This window comes from Zingiber officinale, chromosome 6B (genome assembly GCF_018446385.1).
Source record: "Zingiber officinale cultivar Zhangliang chromosome 6B, Zo_v1.1, whole genome shotgun sequence".
NCBI classification, from domain to species: Eukaryota; Viridiplantae; Streptophyta; class Magnoliopsida; order Zingiberales; family Zingiberaceae; genus Zingiber; species Zingiber officinale.
In genome coordinates, this window is record NC_055996.1 from 51,637,248 (window position 1) to 51,654,338 (window position 17,091).

Sequence of the window (17,091 nt, forward strand, 5' to 3'; positions counted from 1 at the left end):
TGTGCTTCTGCGACGTTGCGAAGATACTCCGACCACGCGCTACTTTTGTTCTTCTTTTGTTGTTGGTATTATTTTTAATTTACTTAGCATTCTTGTACTCAATTTATATTCAGACTTTCGAATTGCTAGTAATTACCCATCGAAAAGCACCCTCGTGTGCGGGCCTTGGAGTAGGAGTCGCCAAAGGCTCCGAACCAAGTAAATCCTTGTGTTCCCTTTGGCTTGTCTTTTGTCTTTCCGCTGCGCTTACTCTTTACGAATGTTTTTCGATATTCACCCCCCTCTCTATCAACTTTCACAATCCAACAACAGCCACATCAGACTATCTTTTGACATCATTTTGGGAGCTAGTGTCGCTGACAGACGACATGGTCAGACAGGATCATACGGCGGAAACTTCCACTGTGATCACTTCAAAGATATGCTCGGCCTGTTAAGGTACTGTGTCAGGGATAGTTTACTGACGAGTCTTTTCAAAAAACACTTGGGGGCGCGTGCATGTCTTGGGAAACATGCACGCGCGCTATAGGAGTTCTATATAAAGGGAGGTCCAAGTATCGGCGGAGGTATGCGATATTTTACTATTACGCTACAGTCTTCTTGTTGCTCCGCTCTTTGCTGCTTCTTCTTCGTCAAAGACTGACTTGAGCGTTAGAGGATCGCCATCGGGGACCTTTTCCGTGACTCGGTACTGATACTATTTATATTGCAGGTCGAAGCAAAGTCCATTGGACATCAACAAGAATATTATATCCCCAATACATATTCATCTCATCGACTTTCAAACAAGATGCGACAACATTAACCCTTAGAAAATTTTGGATTAGACAATGCATGCAAATAGAACATTTATACAGTACGCGGTACATGTTCAGATCTTGCTACACATGCGCATACATTTACCAGCACACATGTCTCTCTGGACACGCCTATACATCACATATATAGTAGATGACAAAAGGGTCTTTGAACGCAAGGGCGCATATATGGAGAAGCGATGTGCATGTATATATATATATATATATAGACAAATGACTTCAAGCAGTTGGGTAGGAAGCTTGCATGGCGATACCACACAGCCCTTCCTTAGCATCCACGTCCCTTTCCATCCTTATGTAGCCGTTCTCCCCCCAATCGGCACCCCAAGAATTCTTCACCAGCCAGTACTTGCTGCCATCGCTCGTCGCGCCGTAGCCCACCGCTGTGACGCCGTGGTCGAGATCAGTTCCGCATTCCCCCGTGAAGACGCCGCCGTTGTAGAACTGGAAGGCCGATCCGCTGGCCTCTATCGCCACCGACACCGGCTGGTGGGCCACGGCCTTGCGGAGCGCCGCCTCATCGTCAGCAGGCACGTCCTCGTACCCACTGATGGCGGCGGCGGAGGGGGAGGATTTCTGCTTGCTGCAGGTGCCGTCGGTGGCCTGGTAAGGGTACTTGGTCTCGGTGGCGAGGCCGCCGTTGTTGATGATGAACTCGAACGCGTTGTCCATGAGGCCGCCGTTGCAGCCTTGGTCCTCGCCGTGGACGTCGCAGTCCACCAGCTGCTGCTCGGAGAGAGAGATCAACTTGCCAGCGGTGAGCTTGGTGATGCCCTCCATCGCCGCCACTGCCGAGAACGCCCAGCAACATCCTGTTTTGCTCGAGCAAACGAATTAGATTCCGTTGGAGCAATAATTAACTAAATTATTGTTCCTCCAAATTATGCATACCACACTGCCCTTGATCTTTGATGGGAGTGACTGCTCCTTTGGTCCTCCAGTCGACGCTCTTCGGCGTCGCGGACACGTTCTCGTACATGAATCCTCCCTTCCTGATCGGCTTCGCCGCGATCATATTCTTGAAGCCAGTGTAGGAAGATTTGAACTCCTCGTTGGTCATGTCGGCGAACTGGTTGATGCCCAGCGAGTACTTGTGCTTGCCGGCGGCGTTGAACGAGTCGATGAGCTCGACGTTGGACTTGAAGATGTCGAAGCGGCGCTGCTTCTCTGCGTCATCGCGGTAGACGCGCCCGTGCTGCGCCATCCACCGCTCGTGCCTCTCTGCCATGGACATGCTCTCTGGATAACTTAGCTTGCGCCCCCAAGCGGTGCTTGATATTACAGCGAACAAGGCCGCCAAGACGAGGCATTGCTTCACGGTGAAGGCGGCGGCTGGAATTCTACCCATCAGCTGCTCTCGAAACGCTTTTACAAGTGATTAATTAATCAGTTAATCGATCAACTAATTCAAGCTTAGTGAGAGATTAAGCGACGGGCTTCGACTATTTATAGATCTGCTCTGTTCTGCTTGTTCTGCTCTGTTCTTGCTGCTTGCCGTGGAATACGTTGCGTTGCGAGATTAATTTAATTGGAAGACTCCGTAATTACTGGATTAATCGTGATCGAGATCCAACGATCACACGTCTCTTCTTTGCGAAGATCGTACGCAGACTTCTGTTCTTGGTTTGAGACGTCGATAATTAGTTAACAATTAATCGGAGTCATTCATGGAGCATCCAGTGAAATGAACTTCAAATAGATAGAAATCTTTGCACTAATCTTAAAGCGCTCAATTCATTGGTGATCGACCCCATACGCTCGAGTTGTTTATATTTTTCTCTTCAGTTATGTTGACAATTCAATAAACAGATGCATTCGTATTTCGTATCGGCATTCTGTAGCCCAAAAGACACAACCTACCACTTGTAAGCACATCTGGCTTTCTTTGGGTGGACGTCAGCCACGTTATTCTACGGGCGGTAGTTTAGAGGAATTGAGGAAATCAGATAAAAAAAAAAAATTGATAAACTGAGAGAAATTGTCGTCAATAGTTTTACCAAATAAGATCTATTTGATTTAATAATAAAAGATAATTTCTAAAAAAAACTAAATAGCCGTTTATATTCGCCCTTCGACCCTAAAATAACTTATAAAAGATTAAAATATCCTAACTACTTAAAATTTTAAAATTACAAAAAATACTAAAAAAAAAAGTTGTTCAAGAGCCTTTAAAAGATCCTAAATGATATTTTTTAACCTAAAACTTGATCGATTACAAATTCTACTAGATAACAAATATAGATCTTTAAACGAGTTTCGATACACACAATAGATCATTTTGTTATAATACTCAATTTAAAAGTTATGGTCAGTTGAAGCTCAGCTCCTCCTGTATTAATCATCTTATATTAAAAAAACTCATCCTCGAATTTAGAATAATCTCATCAAGTAATAACCCAGGAAGCAAATCCTTTGACATCAACTATTACCCTTGTTAGTTCTTTGTGAGCATGAAACAAAATCGAAATTAAGCGGTAACCACTCACAGTGATCTTCCGAAGAAATCGCAGAAGAACCGCCGGACGTCACTGTTGTCGGAAACACGATCACAAGTAACCGGAAAGTGTTTCAAGATTCACGAGCCAAATCTCAGCCTCTGGACGTTCTCCTTTGCTCCACCAAATCACCTCACAGCTTCGCTTGCCCCTCTTTGATCACCTTCGCATCACCTTCTGTTGCATTTTTTTTTCATTGCTTGGACGCTCCATTTATAGGAAGGTTGAGGAAGATGAAGGGGAAAGGACGCCCCTTTGTCTCCTTGGCGTTTGTAGCAAAGAGGCATTTGCAGCAACGAGAGAGACGAACCCCTTTATCTCCTGTAACGCCCAACATCTCCCACTCGTCCAAGTCAATCCATAAGGTCACATAGACCATGTCAGTCACATAGACTTCAAGGTGATCATGTCACGAAGACCAAAGTAAAATTAGTCACAAAGACCAAATAAGTCACGTAGACTTTATGAGGATCAAGTTACGAAGACCAGAGCAAAATTAATTAGTTACAAAGACCAAGTAAGAACATCTATTCCATACATTAAGGAAAATAGTTCGTGCGACAGCAAGCACATTGAGCATTCAACTGCTAAGAAGATTGTCACACCTTAATTAGTTGCTCCATAGAACGAATCAGAGACATAAATGTCCATAGAACGAATCAGAGACATAAATGACTTACCTTTACCCTAGATTAAATTATTTACATCATTATGAACATCTCTAATCTCTCATATTGACTATATGTCAAGAGCATGTTTAACATCTCCAATCAAACAAATTATTCACAATTACATTTTATGTACTGAACTAAAAATATAACTGGTACCAGTGAATAAATGTCACAGATGTAAATCAATCTTAATCTTCCATTTTAGCTAGAATCTATTCATTCTAATCAGTCGCTTTCCTAGTTATGTTCCATAGACCGAATCATTCATAGCTAATACGAAACATGCTAAAATAGCAGACACTGATCAGAACTTCAAGTAGATAGCTAAATAATCACTTAGGGTAAGATCGAGATTAACTTATAATCTCAAGGGTCTCACATAGTAGAGAAGCAGAGATTCATTCTCCTACTACCCTTCTTGTCGTCATAGCACATATGGTATGAATCACATGCTACGATGTTATTCTCTTTACTAAAAAGAGTCCATGTTTTTCCCAAATTTAATCCTCAGATATCTCAAAGGAACAGTCCATGCTACGATCTAGACATACCTAATGTCTAATACTGAATTCAACATATGAATCCTAATATGGCCTTTAAGCAGATTCAGTAAATGGTGGGTGCATTTACTCTAATCATTACACAAATGATCTCATCTTGACACACTTATCAAGGCAACCTTAACTTATTGGTATGTCTCTATTCACAGCTACATAAGTTGTCCCATAAGCAACGGTCTTACCTCTATTTGTACTTAACAAATAGAGATGATTGTCCATATGAGTGGACCAATCTCAATCTGCCAACATGCTTATCGAGACTTTTATTCGAATGTAACAAAGACATATACACTGAATAGATCATGACATTTTTCATTTATCAAAATGTCTTTACAATTAGTTACATTCTTCGAAGTCCCAAAGACTTCACATGTGAAATGACTCTTTAGTCAATGGCTTAGTAAAAGAATCAGCAAGCATATTTCATGTAGGGATGTAATCAAGAATCACCTTTTTTTGGTCAACAATATCCCTTACAAAATTATGTTTAATTTCTATATGCTTGCCTTTGCTGTGATATTTGGAATCCTTAAAAAAAGCTATTGCAGCTTGACTATCACAGTACACTGTAACAGGACTCCCACTGTCATTAGCAATCTTCAGATGCTTCAGGAACCTTCTTATCCAGATAGTCTCTTGCACAGCCGCTGCACAAGCCACATACTCAGCTTCCATTGTCGACAAGGCTACACAAGCCTGCTTCTTGCTGTTCCATGAGATGACGCCACTATTCAGCAAGAAGGCATAGCCAGATGTGGATTTTCTGTCATCAAGGTCCCTTACCCAATCTGCATCTGTCTAGCCACTTAGGCTCATATATGATCCTTGGAAGCAGAGGCAATAATCCACTGTTCCTTTGAGATATCTGAATATCCTCTTCACCGCTTTCCAGTGTCTCGATCTTGGGTTTGAGTGGAAATGACTAACTAAGCCAACATCATAGCTTATATCAGGACGAGTAGACAACATAGTATACATCAAACTACCAATAGCACTGGCATATGATTTTTTCTTCATCTCGGCTATTTCCTCGGGAGTCTTGGGATACATACTTTTGCTCAAGATAGTACCTCTCACTATAGACGTCTGTTCAATGTTGCAATCTAACATATTGAAGTGTTATAGTATCTTAGTGATATAAGCTTCTTGAGACAAACCCAAGAGCCTTTTTGATCGGTCTCTAACGATCTTCACTTCTAAGATGTACTCTACTTCTCCCATATCTATTATGTCAAATTGCGATGAAAGCCAACTCTTGACTTCTATCACACACTTTATGTCACTTCCAGCTATTAGCATATCATCAACATATAATGATAAAATGATAAACCTTCCTTTTTTCCTTTCTTAGGTAAATACAATGATCCTCATTGACCATTTCGAAACCATAAAATAATATTACTTCATTAAATCTTATGTTCCATTGTCTTGACGCTTGCTTTAGCCCATATATAGGCTTTCTAAGTCTACATACTCTTTTCTCTTGGCCTTCAACAACATAACCTTCTGGTTGTACCATATAGATTTCTTCGTCAAGATTACCATTAAGGAAAGCCATTTTTACATCCATCTGATGTAATTCCATGTCATATTGTGCTACTATAGCTAGGATGACACGTATTGATACAAACTTCACAACTGGGGAGAATGCCTCTTCAAAGTCAATACCCTTCATTTGGGTATATCCTTTTGCAACTAATCAAGCTTTGTATCGATTAATCGATCCATCTGCTTTCCTCTTTACTTTGAGAATCCACTTATTCCCAATAGCCCTTCAGCCTAGAGGAAGATCGACTAAATCCCAAACTTGATTCTTTCTCATTGACTCCATTTATTCATCCATCGCAACTTTCAATTCTTTTCTAATTGAGCATCTCAAAGCTTCCTCAACTGTTCGAGGTTCCTCATCATCAACTGGGAGAACCATCAATGCCTCATTCTCAATATCAAACCTTCTTCGAGAAATAATCTGACGACTACTTCTTTAAAGGTTAGACTGTTGAGAAATTGACTCATTCAGTGACAAATTACTCCAACTCAGTCTTTGAAGGTTAGACTGTTGAGAAACTAACTCATTCAGTAACAAATTACTCCAACTCGGTTAACTAGATTCAGGCATCTCCTGATCTGTTGATAAAGGAACATTATCCTCCTCCTCTATCTCATATAGAGGAATTGTCTTATCAACTTCACCTCGTGTTGGAAACTCAGTTTCAAGAAAAGTAGCTTCTCTTGACTCTATTTCAGAGATGGTTCCATCTTGTCGCTCACCAATAAAAACATAACCCTTGGAAGTCTCAAAATATCTTATAAAGATACACTTCTTACCTCTGGGTCCTAATTTTCCATGTTCGTGAGTCTTATCATGAACATAGGCAGCTGCCCCCCAAGGTCTCAGATTACTTACATCCGGCTTTCTGCCTGTTCAACGTTCATGTGGGGTAGATGGAACTGACTTTGAAGGCACTTTGTTAAGTATATAAGCCACAACTAATAATGCATCTCCCTAATAGGAGATTAGTAAATTAGCCTGCGCCATATATACCTAACCATTTCAAGAAGAGTCCTATTTTTTCTTTCAGCAACCCCATTTTGTTGTGGAGTTCCAGAGATAATTAGCTGTCTAATAATCCCTTTCTCATTACATATTGTCTTGAATTGATCAGACAAATATTCACCTCCATGGTCAGTGCGCAAGGTTTTAACCTTACGTTCCAATTGATTCTCAACTTCATTTAAGTAATGAATAAAGCAATCTAATACTTCAGATTTGTGAGAAATCAAATACAAATGACCAAAATGTGTGAAGTCATCAATAAATGTAATGAAATAAGAACTCTCATTTCTAGCCTTCATATTCATTAGACCACAAATATCCGAATGAATTAATTACAATGGTGACTCAGCCCCAATATCCTTACCAAATGATTTTCTAGCCATCGTTCCAGCAAAACAATTCTCACATATAGACAAGTTAATCTTAGCTTGAGTGCCCAAAAGACCCTCCTTAGCTAATCTATTCATTCGTTCTTGTCCTATATGTCCTAGCCTAGCATGCCAAATTTCATTATTAACATCAGCATTACTAGTAAGAGCAATGTTTGAAAAATAACCATCATTATTATTTGGTTCTACATAAAGAACCATAAAATCATTTGTTACATAACCAACCCAATTAACACAGAGTTAATTTGAAGTTCCACACAACGACTATAAAAATTTACATTATAACCTAAATCAAGAAGACAAATGATGGATCGATACTAGATTCCGTCGAATCTCAGAAGCATACAAGACATCATGTAGAAACAAGGTGCACCCACCACGTAGGTTGAGCTTGCAAGTGTCAATTCCTTTGACTTCAATTCTTGCATTGTTTCCTACATATATCCACTTGTTGCCAGCTGGTACCCGACGGTACTCCACATATGTAGCTCGATTACGTGCTACATAGTTCCTTGCTCCTAAATCCACAATCCACAAAGGATACAAATCAGCTAACAACACTGTACTTGCAACATATTGCTCATGGAAAGAAGATAACAATGGATCTACCTTTTTAGGCTTAGTACAATCTTGAGCAAAATTACCCTTTTTGCTACAGTTGAAACATGTCAAGTTGCTCATAGGTCTTTGTCCATATCTCTTTCCTTTCTTCTTGATTTGGTTTTTAACAGCAACAACACTAGCCTCCTTTCCTTTTCCCTTTCCTTTCTTAAACCATCTTTTCTTATTCTTGGAACCAGAACCTTCAGCTACAAAAGCTTGACCAGAAATCTTTGCAGATTCAATCCTCTCCGCCTCAAGTTCAACATGGCGTGAGACATCGGTGAAAGTCTTGATACTCTCACTGTGGGTCAGATTATGTTTCATCGTTTCCCAAGAATCAGGAAGGGAACGGATGATTGCTTGAACCTGTTGTTCATCGGTCAATGCATGACCAACAGTCTTAAGCTCTCGAATCATGTTACCTATCTCCCTGAGATGTTGGGCCATGGTAACATTTGAGCATTTACTATAACTATCAAACTTAATTATTAGCTGACGGAGCTTACTGAGACTAACTCCACTATACTTTTCTCTAAGGGCTACCCAGACAGTATGAGCCGATGGTAATGGCTCATACTCAAATACCAGGTCATCCACCATTGAACTAATCAATATTCCCTTAACAATGGAGTCCTTTCTTTTCCATGCCTTATAGGCATCAAGGTCACGTCTGTGCTGTGCTGTAGAACCATCAGTTGGTTCTTCCATGATTTGATTTACAGCCTCTAGAACTTCTTGTTCCTCAAGAACATATTGTATCTTGAGGTGCCAGATTTTGTAGTTATCCCCATATAATTTCTCACCCTTTTTGAGTTCAGCTACGATGTTTTTAGTTGCCATGATCTACATAAATAAATACATTATTTATTATTTCATTGTAAATCATATATGTGCAATTTTTATTGACTCAGTGTAAATTAGAGTTAGTTTACAAAATTAAGTGATAACATTGTTTCCACTCATCATTTGTTCTAATCTAATCAACATTGATCAATCATATTACACACATCCCATCTAATGAACGAATCATTTAATATGAACGAATCATATATATATGAACTAATCATATCATGAAATGAACTAATCATTTCTAAGTTTGTTAACATATAACATAACTTTTCATTATATAATTCTGTTCGTACATAACGACAAAAATTATTACATGACTCAAACACTAAATGAGCTAACACTGTTAATCCATAACGACAGTAAACAGAACACTAGTAACATAGATAAGCTAGCACTACTCCCACTAGGATAAATGCTAGAGTAACGACCAACATTATCCCTATTAACCTGGGCTCATTTGGGATAATCTCATATGGGGCTGCTTCAGGATTCTCCATCGGATCCATTTCTAGATCTTCCTTAAATATTTCCTGGTCATCTTCAGACTCTTCAGGCTCTTCTTCATCCATATGGTGAAGCAGTTCCTCACACAGTTCTGAATATGTGACGCATCCTTCATGACGTCCTCATACATAGTCTGCTATTACCCTAGGTTACTGTGGCAATGATTGCATTAATGCCCAGATCCTATAACTATCCAGTACTGGAAACCCTTCTTGCTCAAGTTTCCAAAATAGTCTATCAAGTAATCTAACATGTCCATCGACTCCATAAGCAGACTTATTCTCTATCTCCTGAATCTCTTCTCAGAGTTGGTTTCACCGCACTTCGCGACGAGTCAATGTGGTAATAGTCTGTGTCATCTGAAAAATTGAATTTAAATAAGTCAGCACAAAACCGACTAACCAATACAAAACCAGTTTAATTCAATTTATACAAGCATAAAACCATCATTATAAATCAAGAAAAATAAATCTTCTCAATTTTCAAGAGTTTAAGTCGACTAACCCATTAGACTGGTCAATCAGGAGTCTGAGTCTTAAGCTTAATCTATTGTCCTCATTAGAACTAATCTAATTGGATAGGGATTTCTGACTTATGTTATGTTATTGTTTAAGCTCATTTGAGTCAATCTCAGACTTATTGATCAAACTTAGGTTCGTTTGATTCATCCAATTGCCCATTGGATTAAGTCTGACTCATTAGAACAAATCTAATATTTATTATCAAATCTGATACAACAGAACTAATCTGGTCATATTTGATCAGCCCAACTTCTATAATCAAGATCACCCCAATTGATTCAATAATAAACCAAATTGGTTAAACCAATAAATAATTTGAACTAGATCTAGGTATCATTGAATCAAACTGGTCTGCTTAAATCAATTAATAATTTACACCAGACCTGGGTTTGATCGGACAAGTTGGTATGGTTCCATTTTCAGTAAATTGAATCATAAATTAATTAAATATTTATTTATTAATTAATAATATATTTCATTATGTATTTAATTAATTAATAAATATATTTAATTAAATTTTAACAAAAGTTCACATTTTTTTTTGCATGCAAGAAAAAAATGTATTATTAATTTAATTTTAACAACTGTTCACATTTTTTTTCCGCAAGCAAAAAAAAAATAACATAACTTTGATTCAATATGCTTCGTCAAAAACTACACTATTCGTATTTTTGAATTTCTCTACAATTGATCCATGAATCGATTGAAGAACTCTGTGCAATTTTGAATCGATTGAAATGAAACTTCAATCGATTCAATTCAATTGAATCGATTGGTTAATCGATTCAATTGATGAACAACACTCACTGTTCATCTTCTTCGCGATAGAAAAAAAAATGCAAGCTTTTCTCACGCCGATTTTCATGCTTTCAAAACTATGCTCTGATACCATTGTTGGTTCTTTGAGAGCATGAAACAAAACTGAAATTAAGCGGTAACTACTCATAGTGATCTCTCGAAGAAATCGCAGAAGAACCATCGGATGTCGCTGTTGTCGGAAACACGATCACGAGTAACCGGAAAGTGTTTCAAGGTTCATGAGACAAATCCCAACCTCTGGACGTTCTCCTTTGCTCGACCAAATCACCTCACAGCTTCGCTTGCCCCTCTTTGATCACCTTCGCATCACCTTCTGCTCCGTTTTTTTTTCATTGCTTGGACGCTCCTTTTATAGGAAGGTTGAGGAAGACGAAGGGGAAAGGACGCCCCTTCGTCTCCTTGGCATTTGCAGCAAAGAGGCGTTTGCAGCAAAGAGGCGTTTGCAGCAACGAGAGAGACGAACCCCTTCGTCTCCTATAACACCCAACAATCCTGACACGAGTGTTGTTCATTATTGGGTCAATTTTCAAAAGTTTGAAATTTGAGGCGATCCAATTTACATCTAACAATATCTTTATGGTCTTTACATCTCGATGTATGATGCTGTTTGTCACGCCAATCTAAAGATAATGCAGTCCATGCACAACCCCAATGCAGACCTCAAGTACTTGCTTCAATGGAAGTGATGGCTCTTGTGTATTATATAGGTGTTCACAAAGTGTGTCATGAGCCATATAATCATAAACTGAGATTGGTTCATAGTTCACCTCATAGTAGTCAGTCAAAGAACAAGATGCATGTGTCATCAAGGCTTGGATTAATGATGACAAAGATAGCAATTCAATAGATTCAGAGATTGATTTTAAATATTGATGATTTACCATGTTTGGATGGTAATCCAAACCATATTTATCATTATTTCTATATTTATTATTAACATATTCATAATAATATATTTCTATATTTATTATTATATTTTCCATATATTATCTTGACAATATGTAAAAATAGGTGAATTAATTTATAACAATTATCAATCAATAATAAAGAAGCAATTGCCTTTTCTTTCCTTGTCTCTCTAGTTCTTTCTTATGTCTATGTGCTTCCGCATTATGTATTTCAACATGGTATCAAAGTCATGATCTTTAGTTTCTTCCCATCAATCTCTCTTTTTCTTTGCTCAACAACAGTAATCAATTTCTCTTTCTCCTAATTTTTCTTCCCATCAATTTCTCTTCTTTATACTGCTGCTAAAGTATCTAACCCTTCTTTCTTTCTTTCTTTCTTTCTTTCTTTCTTTTTATATTGCTTCTTTTTACCATAATGCATGTTGCAACCTCTTCTCTATACATCCTTTTCTTCACCACAAATTGTAAATCTGTACGTAAGTTAGCAACTAGCTGAGGGCGACACCGGGTGTAGCACCCTATGGCAGCAACTCCTTGTTACAAAAGTCTAGGAGTCACCTCCTTTCCTTAAAAATTCACCAACTCCACCGCTTTCTTCTTCGTAGGTTCAAGTTCACTTTATGACACCTCCTTCGTCGACATCGCCTTCTCTCGGACTTTCTTTCCGACCTCCTCTATAAAGTCTCTTATGCTTTCTTAGAAGCTTCTTTCCCCTCTCTTTCCCTTCCCTCGTTGTTTCGGCTTTTAGCAACTATTTTTTATTTCCCTTCTCTTGTTGTTTCCTTCTAAAAATTAGTCTAAAATTATTTTTCTTATCTTTCCTCATTAATGTTCCCCTTCTTCTTCTTTTAAGTTTTGATAAGAATCTTCTACTCACAAATGTCTTCCTCTTACTCTTTCTTTCCCAAAATCAACAAATTACTCTAAAGCTCCTCTCTCTTACTCTTACTATCCTCTTTTCTTCTCCTTCCTATCTTCTTTTAGTGAGGTTCAATTCCTCCTCTTTTCTCGTTCTCTTCTTGTTTTCCTCATAGTAAGAGCAATATTATTGTCATTCTTAATTTCAAGGACATCAAATTTCATCCCTCTTTGTCTTCCTCTCTCTTTCTTCTCCTTCTATCTCCTCTTTTACAATAGTAGGTTCATTATTACCTTTTCTTCATAATTATTGTTTCTTTTTTAGACGGCCAAATAGCAAGTTTTTTTCATTGCTTAGCACACAATAGCAGATTTTCTTCCTCTACTCCAGCATATGCAACCACCAAAATGCAGCTTTCTTTCTCTGTTGCTTTTATTCCGGAGAAAGATCTGATTCCAGCCGTCAAACAACAACTCCTCGTCTCCTTCTAATTGTTGTCTTCTTTCATCAAAGACAAAGTTTAACAAATCTGTCGTTTCGTTGATCATACTGGAGGATTTTGCTCTAAAAGATATGATTGGTTAACAACCAAACTCAACGTTCAAGTATCTCCCATTAAGTTTGTTGGGGGGTAATGATGACAAATATAGCAATTCAAGATATTCAGAGATTGATTTTAATTATTGATGATTTACCATGTTTGGATGGTAATCCAAACCATATTTACCATTATTTCTATATTTATTATTACCATATTTATAATAATATATTTCTATATTTATTATTATATTTTCCATATATTATCTTGACAATATGTATAAATAGGTGAATTAACCTATAACAATTATCAATCAATAATAAAGAAGCAATTGTCTTTTCTTTCCTTGCCTCTCTAGTTCTTTCTTATGTCTATGTGCTTCCGCATTATGTATTTCAACATGGATAACATTTCAATTCTAGTCTAGAATTCATGGACACCTTGCTCTAACATTGGGTTACCATGCTTGATCATGTCTTTCATGGTCCCGTCATCAATCTCCCCAAGGTAGATCATCCCAAACCCACCAACACCAAGAATGAGAGATTCATTGAAGTTTTGTATGGCAGCTTGGATCTCTTCAAAGGAAAAGTAGTGACAAAGATTAATAGGAAGCAACAATGCATAGATCCCATCTCTTGTCTTGGCGATGTAGAAAAAGGTGAGTTGCTGATGAGGGAGAGAGGCAGCACATCATAGGTGTAAAATACGGTACCCAAACAAGCACTAAATAATAGGATTATTTAGTAATAGTCTTATTGGAATTTTTAGAAATTTTTAGAAATTTTTTGGGATTTAATCGGAGCCTGTATGGCGTACTTAGAGGGGATACATTCATGGGCCCGAGAAAAGTCTGTTTGAAATACCCAAAGGTGTGAGTTGATCAAATTGATTAACGTATAGTTGAATTGATCAAAACCTAAGTTATAAATAAAACCTTAACCTCCTTCCTCTCTTCACTTCCGAAACCCTTCCTTCTCTAAGCCCCTCACGCGGTCGATTCCCATCGCGCCGAACCACCGCCGACTTCATCTCCCGATCCCTCACCTCGTGACGCCGTCGGCCTTATTCTCTCGAGCCACAGCTGCCTATCCTCTCTTCCTCACACGTGAGCACCACAGTCGCGGCTCCCTCTCCCTCTCGTAATTTTCCTCACCAAAATCGCCGACCCTTTTTCCGCTCACAAGCACCGTAGCAACCGACGATCTCTCCCACGGATGAGCACCCCCGGATGCCGCCTACCCCACCTCCTCATGACAGCATCAGAGACGCTGCACCACCGCAGGTTGCAAAGGGGCCAGCGACCAACGCGACGCCTTTCCGCCACTTGCTGCCTGCCCTAATACCGTGTCCCCTGGCGAATTCCTCCTTCGTCGGCCACTAGGGTTCGTTAAGGTGGGTTCCAGCCTGAGAGGAAGTTGTGGACACAAACTTTGGTAAGGCACTTCATTTTGGATCCTAGGGTTATAGAGATCTAGATTGTGGTTTCTGATTTGGGAAGTTTAAGCTAATTAGGATGGTTGATCTTGTAGCTTTGGCCATGGATTTTTTTTTTTTTTGCAGCCTTGCTTGGACCACAGTAGCTTCGCCAGTAGCTAGTCTGGATGGGTGCCCCGCTGTCCACAGTGCGTTGCAGCAGTAGGGAGAAGAAGCCAGAGGTTTGATTTGGGTAACAAACCTATTTTGTTAAACCTAATTCAGTGATGATTAGTTCTTCGATTTAATAGGCGATTAGTGGTTTTGGTGATCGTTAAGGGGTTAATCGATCATGAGGTATTGTGATCTAAGACGTGCTGTGTGTTAGATTAGCAAAGGTTTGATTTCTTGTTCAATTTTAGGATATGTGATTAGCTATTTGAACAATTATTGTAGGTCTGGCCATTAATTCCAGTAGTGATTTTCTTCAGTATTGGATTAGCACCTTAGGCATCAGACTTGGGTGAGTTTTTAGAATGTGTTCATGCTTAGCCTAACCCTATATGATGATGAAAGGGTTAGTGTTATTTGGATCCAATGTAGTGGTGATATGATTTTGGGTTAATTATCAGATTGGTTGTGGAAGAAATTGTGGGATAATTAGGTTGGATTTATTAGGGTTTGGCTTGTGTTAACCAATCTATGTTAGATCTAAGTGTTGAATGTGTACTTATTCTAGGATTCTGATTCGAGATAAGAGCTCTGACTGGAGGACATTTAGCATGATCTACGTATAAAGGTGGGTACTTCTTGCTTTGTTTCTTTTAGCACTTTGACCTTAGTGCATGAACTATTTTGGATAAGAAACTATTTTCTTTTACCTTGACTCCACTCTTATTTTTCTGCACTTGATACTTCCACGCGATCTTTGAGAAACTTGTTTCCATATCTATACAGTCTCTTGTTGTTGTCCATGACAAGTAGCAGATACTAGATACCATGTTTGTATGCTTTAACTGTTGATTATTTATGTACTATATTGAGCATGCTGGCTTCATGTAGCATACCTAATTTCTGCTTATATTTGTATGATGACTGTTGCATTTGGCGCATCATATCATGGCATGCATGTCAACGACCAATTCTCCCTTGCGGTCGAGAGAGTCGTTGACCAAGGCCGCATCCTCAGCCACTCGAGAGAGTGGTAGTTGGAGTTGATGCCGCTTGTCCTGTCGTGCCACACTCGGCCACTCGTGGGTAGTGGTAGCTGGAGTTGCGAGCAGTAGGAACCCCCTTCACTGTGTAGCAAGTTAGCTACTCAGCACCTGTCCATCCGGTCACTCGAGAGTAGTGGCAGCCTTTGGGTGGTACAGTTGTCATCGATCCAGCCTCTTGACCATATAGGGGTCGTGGTACAGAGAGGTGGGTAGGGTGACCATCCGTGCATACGCTGTTATTATACTTGCTTTGGCTGCTACTGTTTACATATGTTGTAATTGCTTACTTACTGTTATTGTTCACATATGCTGATATGCTTACTTATGTTGAGATATACTCTCATTGTAGATGTTTAAACATTGGTTTATTCATTGGAAATTTGTATATACCTTGCTTATTACCTCTGTAGTTATGAGCAGTACTATACCAGATTAGTACCATTTCTGACCTTCTATACCTAGTTTAGGATATGGTTTCAGGTATGAGAATTTATTATGGTTCTATTTTAGTATCTGCTACTTCCTTTATGAGACTGTATACTCTTGACTCACTTTCTAGTGTATTTTATGTTCATGCACTATCGTTCCTTTACCCGCTGAGTTCCAATACTCACCACCCCACAAAATGATTTTTCTTTCGCCAGGTAGCAGGTAGATGAGTCAGGGATGCTTGGAGAGATGCCGGCTGCCAGTTCTGGGTCCTGCGTTATATCGGTTTTATTTTCGCTTTATTCATATTTTTTGGTAGGTAGCGGTTTTAGTATTATATGAATTGGTATGTGTTTGGAGTTTGATTCGTGGTGTTTTTCTTTCGTGATCTTGTGGTTGTGTAAGCCTAATTTGCTAGTAAACTTTAGTTGTGGATTATGGGTTTTCTCTTCGTTTTTCTGCTGTATTTTTGATACAACCGTATGGGCTGAATATAACTGTGTGGTTATGTATGTTCCAGCCATGTGGGCTGATGAATATGTTATATGTTATTTGTGTGTATGTATATTGTATCATATTGTCACTAGTACAGGGGAGATGCTGCTGGATTTTTATCTGGCAGGACTCCTTTAGGGCGTGACAATTTATTTGGTATCAGAGCCACAGGTTTGCGAGGCATGTTATTGTGTTTTGTATTTCGTTATTTGGTTTCTCGATGTGACTTTTCCGATTTTGGGACCATGCAGCCGTAGGACATCTCCAAGCTATAGGAGGTATGTTCGTATACTGTTATCATACATATTTATTAGAACTTGGCTAGTTGGTTATACCATGTGTACTTGTTTAGTTATTTATACCATATATGACATGTTGGGTCAGCTATTGCTTAGGTCCATCAAAGTTTAGTAGAGTTCACTGGTTACAGACTCGTAGAGTTT

The 17,091-nt window shown here is 38.9% G+C and overlaps 1 protein-coding gene and 1 long non-coding RNA gene across 2 annotated transcripts; one reads left to right on the forward strand and one right to left on the reverse strand.

Moving 5' to 3' along the window:
* Nucleotides 1-884: 884 nt before the first annotated feature.
* Nucleotides 885-2,216, reverse strand: LOC121990161 (senescence-specific cysteine protease SAG39-like). The gene is made up of 2 exons (XM_042544363.1): nucleotides 1,710-2,216; nucleotides 885-1,630 (listed from the first exon to the last, which is right to left on the reverse strand). The coding sequence occupies exons 1-2, from the start codon at nucleotides 2,164-2,166 to the stop codon at nucleotides 1,038-1,040; spliced, it is 1,050 nt and encodes a 349-aa protein (XP_042400297.1). The 5' UTR covers nucleotides 2,167-2,216; the 3' UTR covers nucleotides 885-1,037.
* An 11,844-nt stretch (nucleotides 2,217-14,060) lies between these two features.
* Nucleotides 14,061-16,652, forward strand: LOC121990162. The gene is made up of 3 exons (XR_006114489.1): nucleotides 14,061-14,527; nucleotides 14,655-15,306; nucleotides 16,369-16,652. It is a non-coding gene; the product is annotated as an uncharacterized LOC121990162 (long non-coding RNA).
* The last annotated feature ends 439 nt before the right edge of the window (nucleotides 16,653-17,091 follow it).